Source organism: Typopeltis vanoorti, chromosome 12 (genome assembly GCF_054136105.1).
Source record: "Typopeltis vanoorti isolate ZY-2024b chromosome 12, IOZ_Tvanoo_1.0, whole genome shotgun sequence".
Taxonomy (NCBI): domain Eukaryota; kingdom Metazoa; phylum Arthropoda; class Arachnida; order Uropygi; family Thelyphonidae; genus Typopeltis; species Typopeltis vanoorti.
In genome coordinates, this window is record NC_143560.1 from 121518560 (window position 1) to 121534536 (window position 15977).

Consider the following 15977-nt stretch of genomic DNA (forward strand, 5'->3'; position numbering starts at 1 on the left):
GAACCTGAACCATTCACATGCAAAGTGAGTGCTCTACCACTAAGCTATACCCCCCCCCCCCCCAATATTTAGTAGCATTAAAAGAGAGCTTTTTTCAAGCCACCTCACGCCTTCAATAAGTGGGGTGGTCGTCTCATACCAGACAGTGAAATTCATCTCCCATCTAAAGACAATCACAAAAATCCATGTCCATGGCAGGATTTGAATCTATGACTTGTTGGAGAGTGGGTACACTTACCACTAGGCCAACCAGGCTGGCAAAATCTGGAGATGCTGGGGATTAAATCCAGGATCTTTCTGATGCAAAGCAAATGCTCTACCACTGAGCTACACCCCAGACAGTAGCATTAATAGGTTATCTATGGGTCAAGGAAAACATTCTCCCATTTTTGATAACACCACTGTCTGTTTCTGCTTGACCATGACATGGGTGAATGGGAATTCCTCTTCAAGTTTCTGTCAAATCATCCATCCACATGGCATAGCTGAAATGAAATTTGTCTGGAAATGCAATTTTTTTTTTCTTTTCTGGCCTTTGGTGGTCCAGTGCTGTCTCTGAGATGTAAACTGTTGACATAGTTGTCAATGATTAGGCATAAGCATGGGTACCTTTACTGGGCACCTACTTTGGACACTCATAAAGTGGAGGATAAGCTAGTTATGGTCTGGGAAAAAAGACTTCTCAGGTCCAGAAAACATGTTTCATGGTCCTGATGGCACCTCCCTCCAGTAGAGAGGAAAATCACACATCCAACTATCATTTATCGCACTCACTCACCTTAGTAATTAAAAATAATTGAGAGTCATCAAATATCAACTCCTTTACTACCTAGATACCTACAAGTTAATCAGTGACTTGTTCTGCAGTAGATCCCTTGCCAACATCACCTATCTGTAAACTCAAGTTATGGAAAGGTATGGTGAAAGCTGTGTGATAGTCCTGAACATTTCCAAGGCATTTCACCCAGTTTGGCATTAAGGCCTACTTACCAAATTACTAATGTATGCTTTACTATCCACCATTTGCAACTTTATTGCCAATTTCCTCACTAGTTGTTCACTACATGCCATGGTGGATAATTTTCTTCAGATTTCTCCACCAATGCTAGAGAACCCTTGGGTTTTCTCAATTATAATCTTTCTAATATTCATAAATTACCTTTCATTAATCTCAAATTCTATTATAGCTTTGATGACAGTATGCTCCATTTCCTCTTTTTATTTGATGAACTGCAGCGCAAATATATCTCAAGCCACAAGATCTTCAATGTTCAGAGTATACAATGCTGATCTCCCTGCCATATTTCAAATAGGGTGAGAACAACCTTATCAAATTCGATGCCACCAAAACACAATCATGCCTCATCACTTTCCTATCCTTCTGAAACATTGTATATCCTTCCATTTCTATTCTCAACATGACATCGTCCTCAGACAACCATGTTTCATTTATACCGATTATCTTTGGACATACTGACTCAATGGATATGAGGGAAGATATGGTTGCAGCAGGGCAAGGTGATGGAATGCATAAAGGTGAGGATTAGACAAGCATGAATAGCAATCAGGATCAAAGAAATGGGAGTGGTATAATAGAAGAGAGGTATGGAGTAGATGTGCTGATGTTGGTGCTGTTGAATTCTTGAAGATATTCAACTGATTCTTTAACTTTCTTATACACTTTTAATATGATATTCAATTAATCCTGCTCAAAATAAATATTGACCACTCTCATTTCCTGAAGCAGAATGAAGATATTGCTATCAACAATAACACAGTGAATAAGACTTTAATTTCTTCTTCTTCTCTTTGTGTGAATCTGTCAAACGTATAGAAAAGCTTATGTGTTTGTCGTTCATGATGTTTAATTTTGACAGTATATATCAGAACACAGAATTACAAGTAAATAATTATTTATTGACTTATTGCTGATCCTTTCTTTTAGTGTTACACGGTGATCAGCATTCATTTTTGAAATTATGGATTCTACAACCGTGTTAAAATAACTCTTTTTATTATCCTGACGTTTCGATCTTCATATCAAGATCATCATCTGGAGCATACATAAATATACAAGACAAGCTGCATTACATTTCAAACCGTAAGCTAGAGAAACAATGATTTGATCATATGCTACTCACTGGCATGACCTCTAGTGAAAAAAAAAATAAATAAATAAATAAATAATTACATCAAGCTAGATTTAATTTATGATTACACGAATAAACATTCTTGCTTACAGATGGTTTTCCTTCCAGTAACAGTGATGTCCTATTTCTATTATTACAATTGTTATTTTTTATTTAAAAAAAAAAATATTTATAAATTATAACATGAATAAACATTTTAGAAGTTTATTTTTCACTTGGTTAGACTATAATAAATTTAGTTTAATCCTTTATCCACCTTTGCTCGGAGTTGCCTGGTGTTGCACTACCTTACTCCAGTTATAAAGATATTTTCAGGCGCAAACTTTGTTTGATTACACTTGGATTAATGAATAAACATTCTTTCTTATAGATTTTTCTTTAACAGTGATGTTCTATTTTTTAGTATTAAAGTTGTTATTTTAGATTTAGGATCCAGGATTTTCTACAGTCCCGTTTATAGTTGTTCTTAAAGAGGAAGAATTCGTGGGATGAATATATGCCTTCCACATATATGGGATTTTTAGACCATCATTATTGTTTAGATTGGGGTGGTTGATAATTATTTCACAAGCTTCCTTAAATTTGCATTCATACCATGTTTTGGTGTGATGTAGACAACTAGTGCTTTCCCAGTCAATTCTATGTAAGGTGTTCACGGCATGATCAGAAAGGCCAGCTTCACCATAATTATTATATTTGATGTGTCATTTATGTTCTTTTTGTCTGATCGGAATTGTGCATCCTGTGCGAACACAAATTTAAGGAAGCTTGTGAGTTCATTATAAACCACCCCAATCTAAACAATAATGATAGTCTAAAATTCCCATATATGTGGAAGGCAAATATTCGTCCCACGAATCCTTCCTAAGAACAACTATAAACAGGACTGTAGAAAATCTAGGATCCTAAATCTAAAATAACTTTAATACTAAAAAATAGGGCATCACTGTTAAAGAAAAAATCTATAAGAAAGAATGTTTATTCGTGTTGTAATTTATAATTTTTTTTTTTTTTTAAATCAAAAATAACAATTGTAATAATAGAAATAGGACATCACTGTTACTGGAAGGAAAACCATCTGTAAGCAAGAATGTTTATTCATGTAATCATAAATTAAATCTAGCTTGATGTAATTATTATTATTATTTTTTTTTTCACTAGAGGTCATGCCAGTGAGTAGCATGTGATCAAATCATTGTTTCTCTAGCTTACGGTCTGAAATGTAATGCAGCTTGTCTTGTATATTTACGTATGCTCCAGATGATGATCTTGATATGAAGATCGAAACGTCGGGATAATAAAAAGAGTTATTTTAACAGGGTTGTAGAATCCATAATTTCAAAAATGGAAGGCTTATTGCAGACATTTCGTTGGTGTTATAACCATTATCTTCAGAGCATAAAAACAAAGTCTGTCACAGTATACGAGACTACAACAACATGGTGTAACAAAGGGACTAGTTTAACAAAATTGTAGCAACAACACAAAGACTAAAGTCCTAATTAGGTACCTTCTATCTAAAAATATATATGTATATATAGATTGTAGTAATAACACAAAGACTAAAGTCCTTAAAAGAGAGAGCAGGTACTAGTTATGTATTAAGATGACTGTCTCCCAAATCTTAGGCAAATTTATACAGCCATATTGTTGAGATTTGGAATATGTTTCAGGGCTTCTGTTGCTTCTAAGAACAATCTCTCTGACGTGTAAAAGCTCCTGTGCAGTACTTTTGTTTTCCTCCAGTTGATCCTGTGTGCAGAGATATCCAAAGCATGGTCTGCTAGGCCTGAATTGCCATAGTGATAGTGCCAAATGTATCTTTTATGTTCACTGATGCAGATGTCCACAGTTCTTCCTGTTTGACTGTAGTAGGCTTGATTACACGAGCAGGGTACTTTGTAGACTCCTGGATGTGATAAAGGAGGGATGCTGTCCTTGGGTGAACGGATGAGAGTTGCTAATTTGACACACGGTCTGAATATAGTGCGTAGTTGATGTTTATTGAGAATTCTAGATATCTTTTCCGATGTGCCTTTAACATATATGGGATGTTGTAGTTCTCTGTGGTGGATAGTGGTTATAACACCGGCGAAATATCAGCAATAAGTCAATAAATAATTATTTACTTATAATTCTGTGTTCTGATATATACCGTCAAAATTAAACAACATGTGTGAATCTGTGTACATCATTGGGAATTTGGCGCAGTGGTGTAGCTAAAGCTTTTGCTGCCCATGGTGGTCCCCGAGTTTGTCGCCCCTCTCAAAACACACCAAAAATACTACAAAAAAGTCAAAATGACGTATAGATTAATAAATTAAAACACTATGCTTATTTTTGAAGTAAAACTTTAATTTCAACATTCTAAAATGTTATTTTTCTTGCTTTTCTCTTAGCAAAATCATCGATGACATTGCGAAGTCTATTTCATAGTAATATAGGTAATTCTTAATCAATTTTACTTAGAAAAACTCCTCTCATAACTAGCAACACTTACAGCACATGTGAGGAAAATTCGCAGTAGTATTACAATATTTGGAAATGAGTTCGAGACTGCATTTTAGAATTAACCGCAAAAGTTTAAAAAGATTCAAAGTGCCGCCCGGGGTGGACCGCCCCCTCTGCTCTCCCCTAGCTACGCCTCTGACATGCCGTTAGTAATAACTAGTTCCAAAAATATTAATGATGTGATGAATAACAGCCATTAAGCATTGCATAATGGCCAGGTTGTTTAGAGAGAGAGAGAGAATTACAATAATGAAAATAAGCAAGCAAATGAAGAACAGTACTGCAATAACAAGGAAATTTAATTAGTCATTAAAATTTGAAACTTATACTTACTAGTTCATTCATAAGAGAAAGCCCTGATTCTTCATCAGGGCTTTCTCTTAAATAAGTACTGTACTGTTTTACTTAGACAATATCTAGAGCAGGAATACGATATGTTTGTTTATTAAATTTTTATGTAAATAAATATATAATGAATGTAAATATAATTTTTATGTAAATTTTATGCAATAGCTACTGTAGATTAAAAAAAGCTGATACAATATATAGTAAATCAGACTAAGGTAGGATCAAGCTGACAAATTGTAGTTTTTCTTTTTTTGTGGGTAGGGGAAACAAATGCACCTTTTCTCTATTTAATGGGGGGTGGGGGGGGAGAGAGACAGACAGAGAGCCAATGTAGCATATGTAATGAATGATATGATCACTTAATTTTATGTTACTGTTAATAAAATGACTGAATTTTTTTATCATGTCTAAATATGTCTAGAATAATCTAAAAGAATCATCATAATAATGGTGCATTTTGTTAGTTTTAGTCTATTGTTTGTGCATTTTGAACATAATACTCAAACGTTAAGTTTGGAGTCCAGACTGGCTGGTCAAGGGAATAGTTTCGTGCACTCTAATAAACAGGTATGAATTCCACCACTGGTGTGGACATTTTCTTAACGTCTTTGTGAATAAGAGATGAACTTCATAATATGGTGTGAGATCATTCAGTTTACTGGAGGTCGAAAGTGGCTTGACCATGTCTGGTCTTCAGCAGGAGTCTCTGTATCATTTAATTCCTAACCTACCCATAGTATTACAGGTGAGTACAAGTTTCACCTTTCTTTGGGTGGGATTCATATAAAAAAAACCACCACCAACAAAGGGTATTTCGCACATGCTGATCAACAGTTCTTACAGAACACAAGTGCCACCCGTCTGTATTAGAATTATGCAAACTAGGGAAAATGATGCAACATTGTGATTAATGATTTAAATTCAATAGCAGCTAAGGTATTGAGACCAAAGACATAAGAGGGTGGTTCATAAGTTTCCAGTCTAACTTTTAGAGGTGATAGAAAGAAAACAACTGTGTCACTTTTTAACATAATCTCCCTTTACTTCAACACACTTTTCACATTTTTGAATTAACATTTCTATGTCCTTGAAAAAAATAGTCTGTATTTTTGTCTGCAAAATGGCCTAAAACTGCATTTTTCATCTCATTTCATCTGCAAATTTTCTTCCTCGAAGGTCTTTCTTCAGTTTTGAGAAGAGGAAGTAGTCACTGAGTGTTAGATCTGGGCTCTAGGGTGGGTGGTCAATCTCCAGGAAGCCACAGTTCTTCACTCTAGCCTTCAATAGTCATATGGACTGGAGCATTGTTGTGAAGCAAGAGAACACCATGACTCAGCATTCCTCATCACTTCTCCTTTATGGCATCGCACAGTTTGTGCAGGAGTGAAGCATATTTTGCAATCACAATGGCATTCCTTTCCTTGAAGTCAATCAAGAGAATTAACTGGAAATTTCAAAAGATTGTTGGCATGATCTTCTTAGTGAACTGAGTGACCATGGCTTTTCTCAGCAGTGCTTCACCTGGTTTGCATTACTCCATGGATTTCCTTTTGGAAAGAGGATCATAATAAAGGACCATGGTTTCATCCCCCATGAAATGGATTCCAGCATGTCTCTGTGATTCCCTTGGCAAAGCTGTACTTGCAAGAACGGGTCACATGATGCTCTTTCTGAATTGAAGAGAAAAGTCAATGCACTCACCTTTGTCATGTGAAGCTTTTTGTGCCTGATGCAAAAGACGGTTGAAATAGAAAGCCCCAACCTTGCTGAGATTTCTTTGAGCTTCAGCCATCTGTAATTGAGCAGTTCCTCCTCAACAAGAGAGGCATTTTCCTCAGTCATCACTTCCACAAACTGACCATCATGAGGATCATGCTCTCTTCCTAGGCAAAACTGTTTAGCCCATTCCTTCATGGTAAAATATGAAGAAGCTTCCCCATAAACATCCTCTAATCGCTGTTTGAAGCACTTGAAGAAAGCCCTTCTTTGGTGAAAAACTATCACAGTGCAGCACTCAATTTTTAACATTACAGCCACTCAGTGGGCCATGTGTTAGTCAAACGAGTACCTCTAACTGAATAACACAGGTAGAGAGTTGAAACTGGTACACTAAGCTTCCCATAGATGGTGCTATCTGTCATGCATAGTGTTTTAAAATTTGCGCAAATTTTGTATATCAGGTCAGAAACTTTTAGACCTACCTTGCATATGCAATAACAATATGTATTTTGTTACAAAAAGAAATGTACGAGAAAGTAAAATATAATCACCATCAAATTCATGATATGCATCCTCAGGGGGTATACAGGATATTATGATACTACATGAGAAAGTTACATTGTTGATAATTTCCTATAGACAATTTTCTTCCAAATTAATCTGGTATCTTTCAAGATTAATATTAATTCTATTCTAAGATACTTTTACTGTATCAATCCATCTAGATTGTTGTCTTCCTCTGAGTCTTTTTCCTAAAATCCTGGCAAAGAACATGTGTTTTGCTAATCTTTCCTCTCCCATTCTGTTTAAGTGACCATACAACCTGAGATTAACTCTAACACATTCTTGAATGCTAACAATCTCTATTTTTTTCCCTAATATCCTAATTTTTAATATGATACTACAATGCCATCTGCTCACTTGCATAATTTTTTTTTGCAGAAGTCTCATATATGTCTTCAGTCTTAGATCGAATGTATTTCTAACCCAGCTCTCAGATCCAAGTTAAAATTGGTTTGAACACTGTCTAATATACAACTAGTTTAGTATTTTGACTAATTTCTCTCTTATTCTATATAAATTTATTCAACTGACTTCCTACCATACCAGCTTTGCTAAATCTGCTCTCTGTCTATAGTTAATTTGCCATTGTTTAACTTGTTATACAGTAGTTTCACCATTCAGAGTGCAGTTAATGTTTATTTCTATTTTCATTGTCTTTGTCTATTCACTGCTAACTTTCATACCAAATTTACTGCAGAAGTTACTCGATTTAATCAGGGAATCCTGTAGACTTAAACTTGATTTACGCAGAAGTACAACATCATCTGCATAAAGTAAAGAGCTAAGATTAATAACATCGCCAATTTTGATATCAGATTTAACAGTGCTTTCCTTCATAATGTGATCCATATAGATATTGAATAATAGTGGAGATAATGCAACCTTGTTGCACACCTGATTAACATCAAACCATCTTCCTGTATCACCTTCAATTCTAACTGTTGACTTACAGCTTAAATAGAAACTATGTGCTGCTTGATATGATGTCCATTTACACTATACAACTAAATTTTAAAGAGTTTTCCTCTTGTCATATGCGTTTTCCAGATCTATGAAACTTAATTACAAATTTTTGTTATATTCCCAAGATTTCTTAACAATTTGCGTTAAAGTGAAAATCTGGTCCTGACAAACCCTATTTTTTGTAAAGGTAAAAAACTCGTTTTTATGTTGTACTCGTGGAACAATGTAGCTACTTTGTCTGTGACATTCTTGATGATTGTAGTCTTGAAATTTTGTTTAAGTAAGGAAGTTGCAGGAGTATTAAGAAATTTTCTGATCATCTTGGGTTTATAACCATTAAGTGCAAGGTTCTGTTTCAGGTAGTGCAGATCAAGTGCTTGAGCAACAAACAAAAATGTTATATACTGATCATCACTGTTTTATAAGAAAATTTAAAGAAGCCTTGCAAATACTCAGGATCTCTAAACAATGAAATAAAAATCAAGGCTTGGACCTCAGCTCTTGCTGGATCCCAAGGGAGCAGAAAGAGGATGAAATAGTTTTGTTATATAAAGGATATTCCTAAACAGAGGTAACAAATTACAGACAGATGAGTATTCAAGGAAGGGTGATTAAGATATTGGAAAAGTTGGTTAAAGAATTCAGGAACAGTTGAATAGGATATTATTATATAGTGAAGAGCAGCTTTGTGAAGGGAAGATCTTGAAATTACTTACCTACTTTTTTAAATGTCATATAATAACATATATAATAACAAAGTAAAAGGATAAAAGAAAAAATGACTATGCCATGATACTGTTCGACTTTACATACAAAGACATCGGAAAGAATAGCACATTGAAATCCATTAAGTAAAATGCATAAAATCAAGATGGATGAGAAGCTGATGACATGAATAACAGGGTGGCTGACAGAGTATCCAAGAGAATGCAAGTGACAGCAATGTGCTGCATGACTGTGTTGGGCTGTTGCTATATAATTTATACATTAATGATAAAGGAATAATCTCGGAGCAGGGTGGGGAGACACCAGTTGTTTGCTATGATGTAAAACAGGGAGAGGTTAATATAGATGAGGCTAGGGATTTAGTGACAGGGAATTGAAGTTCAGAGGGCATACAGCAAAAGTAACAAACCTGCTCAACAGTTCCTTTGGATGTTGGAGAACACACTAACAAACAGAGATAGAGAAGCCATTAATTTTCTTTATAAGGCCACATTTTGACCACTCGAGTTTCTTGAAATGAGAAAGTGGTAGAGAGAGCTAGAGGCAAGAGACCAAAATGACTATTCTGCTGAGTGCTCCTTTGAGGATAGACTGAAGGGATTTTATACCTTCAACCTATCCTCTTCTATACCTATCCACTAAATTACAAATATAGTGGATAAGTAGAAAAGAAGAAATATGAAAATATATATATGATACAGCAAGGGGGAGAGTCACATCAAAGAGGTTATGTAGCAAGAGGTTTGGACTAGATTTTTTTTGTTTGGAGAGTAGTGAATGAGTGCCACAGATATATGTTTATCCATATGAACTTATATAAAGAATATCAAAAAAACTTATAAATGTAATACATCCATAATGCAAGGCTTCTGAATTCTCAATGCTTACATTTATCTCTGGTCTGTATATCAACATTCCTTTTTCTAGCATAAACATTAATGCTAAAACAGTGGACTGTGGAGTTTCACTGTTGATTTTACGCATTACAGTAAGAGAATGATTTAAATCCATATACTGTTTAGATCGCTCATTGGCTACTGCTTGATGACACTGGGGTGTTTCAGGGAGTATACCTAAATAAATATATCTATTAAAATGTATATTTAAAACAATATAGAGCACATATGTCATTAAGTTTAAGGTTATACAAATAGCTGGTAATATTAACAGCCACATCCAGTTTCATTACATTCCAGTATATATTTTCATCTGTTTTCAGATGACATAATGAAAAGAGCTATATCAATTTTTATTGAATCTTATTATATAAAAACTGGTTAAACATGATAATTAATACTTAAGGAAATGACAGCGTACACTAGAAATATAAATTAAATCAACTTTAATATATACTTTCCAATATTTCAGCAACGTCACGTTGCCATCTTCATGGGAACTTAAGATAAAGACGTGCACACAAGTACTACATAACAGCAAATGAGAAACGAAGCGAGGAAGCTACCATTTTCCTAAAGTCCTGATGGTGCCCCCTGGCGGGCTATATTAGGTGTTCTTGGCCTTTGGGCTGAAGTTCTTCTGATGTATGTTTCCCAAATTTGGGGCAGTCTCATGCATCCAAATTTGTTGAGGTTTGACATGTTCCTAAGGGCTGAGGCTGATTCCATGAATAGTCTTTCATATTTGAACTTGCTGGGGTGTATTACTGTAGCTTTCTTCCACATAATTCTGTGGCAAGTATCTAGAGCATGGTCTGCAAGCCCAGAGTGGCTGTACTCGTGAAATCAGATGTAGTCCTTGTGTTCTGAGATTCTGATATTTGCTGTCCTGCCTGTTTGGCCAAAGTAGGACAATTTACAGCTGCAAGGGACCTGGTATACACCAGGTAGGTCTAGGGGAAGTGGTTGGTCTTTAGTGGAGTGGATAAGGGATGCCAATTTTCTATATGGTCTGTAACAAGTGGTCAAGTCATGCTTTTTTTAGGATTTTGTTCATTTTTTCCAAGGTGTTTCAGATGTAGGGAATGGTGATGGATTTAGAGTAATCTTTTTTTGTAAAGGAGGTGGATTGTGGATAACTGCTTTTAGTATTTTTTGGATTTTTTTTTTTGGGGGGGGATAGCCATTGGCTGAGAAAGTGTTAAGGATGTGATTTAGTTCAGTAGTTAGGGCTTGGTCATTTGAACAGATTAGTTTAGCCCTGTTGAATAGTGTCTTAATAACTCCATATTGTTGTAAGGGGGGGAGGGTGATGGTGAATGTATCTGCCTGTATGGATGGGTTTTCTAAAAACTGAGAAAACCAAGGTACCATCAGGTTGGCGGGTGACCAGTGTGTCTAGGAAAGGGAGGCTATTGTTTTCCTTTTTTTCCAGGGTGAACTTGATTCTAGGGTGTTGTTGTTTAAGTGTGTTAGGAAGGAGAGGAGTATATCCGGGCCATGTGGCCAAATAGCGAACACATCATCAACATAGTGAAGTCATATGGTAGGTTTTTGTGGAGAGAGTTTAAGGCTTTTTCTTCAAAAGTCTCCATAAAGAAGTTGGCCAAGGGTGGGGAAAGTGGTGAAATCATTGCTGTCCTTTCTATCTGTTTGTAGAATTTTTCCTGCCAAACGAAATAGCCCGAGTTCATTGTGAACTGAAATAGGGCTGAGATATCGGGAGGAAATTTAGCTTGGATTAGCTCTAAGGTTTCTTTGATAGGGACATTTGAAGGATGTGATTCAGTTCGGTGGTTAGGGTTTGGTCATTTGAACAGATAAGTTTAGCTCTGTTGAATAGTGTCTTAATAACTCCATATTGTTGTGAGGGGTGGTGGTGGGATTGTTGGAATATTGGAAAGTATATATTAAAGTTGATTTAATTTATATTTCTAGTGTATGCTGTCAGTTCCTTAAGTATTAATTATCATGTTTAACCATTTGTGTTCACAAAAAGCTCTCCGTATCTATAACCGGACAGCCAGGCTTCACTATGGGAGCAAATTAACGCTACACGAGGTTCCCTAGTCGACGTAAACAGAGCTATTTTAGCGCTAGAGATAGAGCTTTCAAATACGCTAAATCATGAACTTTGGTCAATTCTACATGATGTCTCATGCACTGCGGCAAATAAAGAATTCGAAAGAATACGGAGTTGACATATCAACAAGTTTAATAAAATAAAAAAGAACTCGATGTCCAAACCAAAACTACAAACCAACACTGTAGTTAACCTTTCTTCAGTTATCTTGAAGCCTAAAGCACTCAACGGTCTGTCATGTGGTCACAACTTCGGCATTGCTCCTAGGAAATTACCGGCAGAGGAATTAATGATCCAGATCAACAAAAGCAAACCCATCAAAAACCAATATATCCATTAGTGAATACAAGTCTCTACAGGAAATGAAGAAAAACAAAGAAATAGTTATCACCAAAGCAGATAAGGGGAATGCCACTGTGGTACTCAATCATACTGACTACACAGGTAAGCTTAAGGCTTTACTATTAGATTGAGCTACTTACCTCCCCATTGAATACAATCCCACCAACTCACAAATTAGAAAACTCCATAGGCTCCTTAACACGGTCACTTCTCGGCCTGTGGAGATTACTAAGAGAATAAAACCATATAACTCTAGATGCCTCCGTATATACGGGCTCCCAAAAATACATAAAGCCATTATGTCCCATAGTGGATGGCACTGATTCCCCCAGTTACAAACTAGCTAAATATTTAGCCAAAGCACTCTCACACTATATTGGCAATGCACCATCACACATAAAAAAACTCAGCCCACTTCAAAGCCAGTATAGAAAACCTTACACTCCAACATAATGACATAATGGTCAGTTTTGACTTCTCCTTATTCACAAATGTCCCTTTCAAAGAAACCTTAGAGCTAATCCAAGCTAAATTTCCTCCCGATATCTCAGCCCTATTTCAGTTTACAATGAACTCAGGCTATTTCATTTGGCAGAAAAAATTCTACAAACAGATAGAAAGGACAGCAATGATTTCACCACTTTCCCACCCTTGGTCAACTTCTTTATGGAGACTTTTGAAGAAAAAGCCTTAAACTCTGCCCCACAAAAACCTACCATATGGCTTCACTACGTTGATGATGTGTTCGCTATTTGGCCACATGGCCCGGATACACTCCTCCTCTTCCTAACACACTTAAACAACCAACACCCTATAATCAAGTTCACCTTGGAAAAAAAGGAAAACAATAGCCTCCCCTTCTTAGACACACTAGTCATCCACCAACCTGATGGTACCTTGGTTTTCTCAGTTTTTAGAAAACCCGCCCACACAGGCAGATACATTCACCAACAATCCCCCCCCCCCCCACAACAATATGGAGTTAAGACACTATTCAACAGGGCTAAACTAATCTGTTCAAATGACCAAGCGCTAACTACTGAACTAAATCACATCCTTAATACTTTCTCAGCCAATGGCTAACCCCCCTCCCAACCCCCCCAAAAAATCCAAGCAATACTAAAACTAGTTATCCACCTTCCCCCTTCACAAAAAAGATTACTCTAAATCCATCACCATTCCCTACAGCCGAAGCACCTCGGAAAAAATGAACAAAATCCTAAAAAAGCATGACTTGACCACTTGTTACAGACCATATAGAAAATTGGCATGCCTTATCCACTCCACTAAAGACCAACCACTTCCCCTAGACCTACCTGGTGTATACCAGGTCCCTTGCAGCTGTAAATTGTCCTACTTTGGCCAAACAGGCAGGAGACAGCACATATCAGAATTTCAGAACACAAGGACTACATCTGATTTCACCAGTACAGCCACTCTGGGCTTGCAGACCATGCTCTGGATACTTGCCACAGTAATACACTGCAGCAAGTTCAAATATGAAAGACTATTCATGGAATCAGCCTCAGCCCTTAGGAACATGCCAAATCTCAACAAATTTGGATGCATGAGACTTCCCTAAATTTGGGAAACATACATCAGAAGAACTTCAGCCCAAAGGCAAAGAAAACCTAATATAGCCCGCCAGGGAGACACCATCAGGACTTTAGGAAAACGGTAGCTTCCTCGCTTCGTTTCTCATTTTCTGTTATGTAGTACTTGTGTGCACGTCTTTATCTTAAGTTCCAATGAAGATGGCACCGTGACGTTGCTGAAATATTGGAAAGTATATATTAAAGTTGATTTAATTTATATTTCTAGTGTACGCTGTCAATTCCTTAAGTATTAACACATTGACCACCATATGAATCAAATACAATTCACACTACATTTTTTCAATGCGTTGCGTGAATCATATTTGATTCGCATAAAGATTTTTCTTTCAGGCCGTGTAGTTCACCCATGATTCATATCTAAATGAAATGCTTATGGGTAATGGAAATGTTGTAGAGCCTGGTAAACAAGTTTATATAGTTAGAGCAGTAGAATTTCAACTACATGTACAAAAGGTGACCTATTATTGGGGTTTTATTTTTACCTGATTTAGGCCAATTTCTAATGTTGAATAAAACAATAACAATGGTGCTAAATATTTATTTATAATATATGTCATTATAAATGTGTCTTCGAAGACAAGAAGTTTAGGCTTTTACCTGATCGGATAGATCAATAAAACTTTTGCTTTTGTTATAGTGCATAATAGCTTCCGGCTTTTGCACTTCATTACCATTTCTTTCTGTAAGGGATTTCATTTTGTTTGTGTGTTTTGTTGATAACATAAGCACTTCACGTTTATCACACCATTTTATTACCACCACCCCTGTGTCACTTTCTTTACCAATTATTTCACCCTTTTTCAATTTCTTCTGTGTAACATCCTGTGGAATTCCCTTTCGGATTTTTCTCAAAGTGCCTACAAGTGTCTCACAAAGTCCCATAACAATTGAAGTTGGAACACTATTCGTAGTATTGGTCTTTTCTGCACCGCAGTATATCTTGAAATCATATGTATATCCATCTTCAATACACAATTTGAATAGTTTTATGCCAAATTCCTGTCATTTATTCTTGATGTATTGACGAAAGGCAAGACGATCTCGGAAAGGAACTAAAGTTTCATCTACTCAAATATTACTCGAAGGCGTCATTATTTTCTAGAAATTTTTTCTTATATGATTTATGAGAGGTGTAATTTTATAAAGTCTTTCAAGAAGTATTTCCACCCTCGTTGTCTGTGAAGTGCCAGTTACTGAGAAGAAGATTGAACAGATTCCTTGACATAACTTGTTTGATTTCTGTAGAATAGAGGATGTTATTCGACCAATAACACTCTAATTTTGGCATCTGCACTAAACCGAACCAAATTTGCAGACCCAAAAATATCTTCATTTCATTGGGATTTGTGTTTTTCCACTTTCTTATCCTTGCTTTTGGTAAAATTGTCTTAATGAGTTTTTGAAGAGTGTATCTGTTAGTTTCTTGCACCATTAGGTCCAGTAGTCCTTCATCAACAAACATAAAAAAGAAGTCTACAGGCTGTTTATCGTGCATTTCTTCAATAACATTTTGTGTTATTCCAAAATTATTATCCACAAACTGAAAATGTTTTAGATTATTACCTGTAATTTCATTCCATTGTAGGTCGGTTGAATTCACATTTCCAAGTATTTCATCTGAGGAAGACTCATTAGTCAAATGCAGCTTTCTTTTAACATCATCAATTGTTTGTTCTACAGAATGAGCAGCAGTAAACCGAGATGTACTAGGAGCGAAAACTTCGGTATTACTAGTTGTAGATACTTCTATTCTCTTTCTAGTAATGAGAGAATCAGAATCTGAAGACAGAGAACTAAGATCACTTCTGTTGTAACTTTTCGACAAATATTCGTATGGTTCGTCATCAGATAGAACTTCATTTATCAAGGCTTCTAAATGATGTTCTTTTTCGTAGTCTCCCATATTAGGGCAATTTATAACAATATTTATCACTATAACAAATTTATTCCACCGGACAAAACACTGAACGCATATAACTGTTCGTACGCGTCATAGATATGCAAGTTTGACTTTGTGTGAAGTACGAATCATGTGTGCACCGGTCGTCCCAGTCAGTAA

The 15977-nt window shown here is 36.0% G+C and overlaps 1 protein-coding gene across 1 annotated transcript in view; it reads right to left on the reverse strand.

Moving 5' to 3' along the window:
* The window catches only part of TBC1d7 (TBC1 domain family member 7), a 131104-nt gene that overhangs the window by 90808 nt on the left and 24319 nt on the right, over window positions 1–15977 (reverse strand). The window contains exon 2 of the mRNA XM_090401854.1: window positions 9870–10054. Within this exon, the coding sequence (XP_090257980.1) occupies window positions 9870–10054 (185 nt within the window). The remainder of the gene's footprint in view (window positions 1–9869; window positions 10055–15977) is intronic.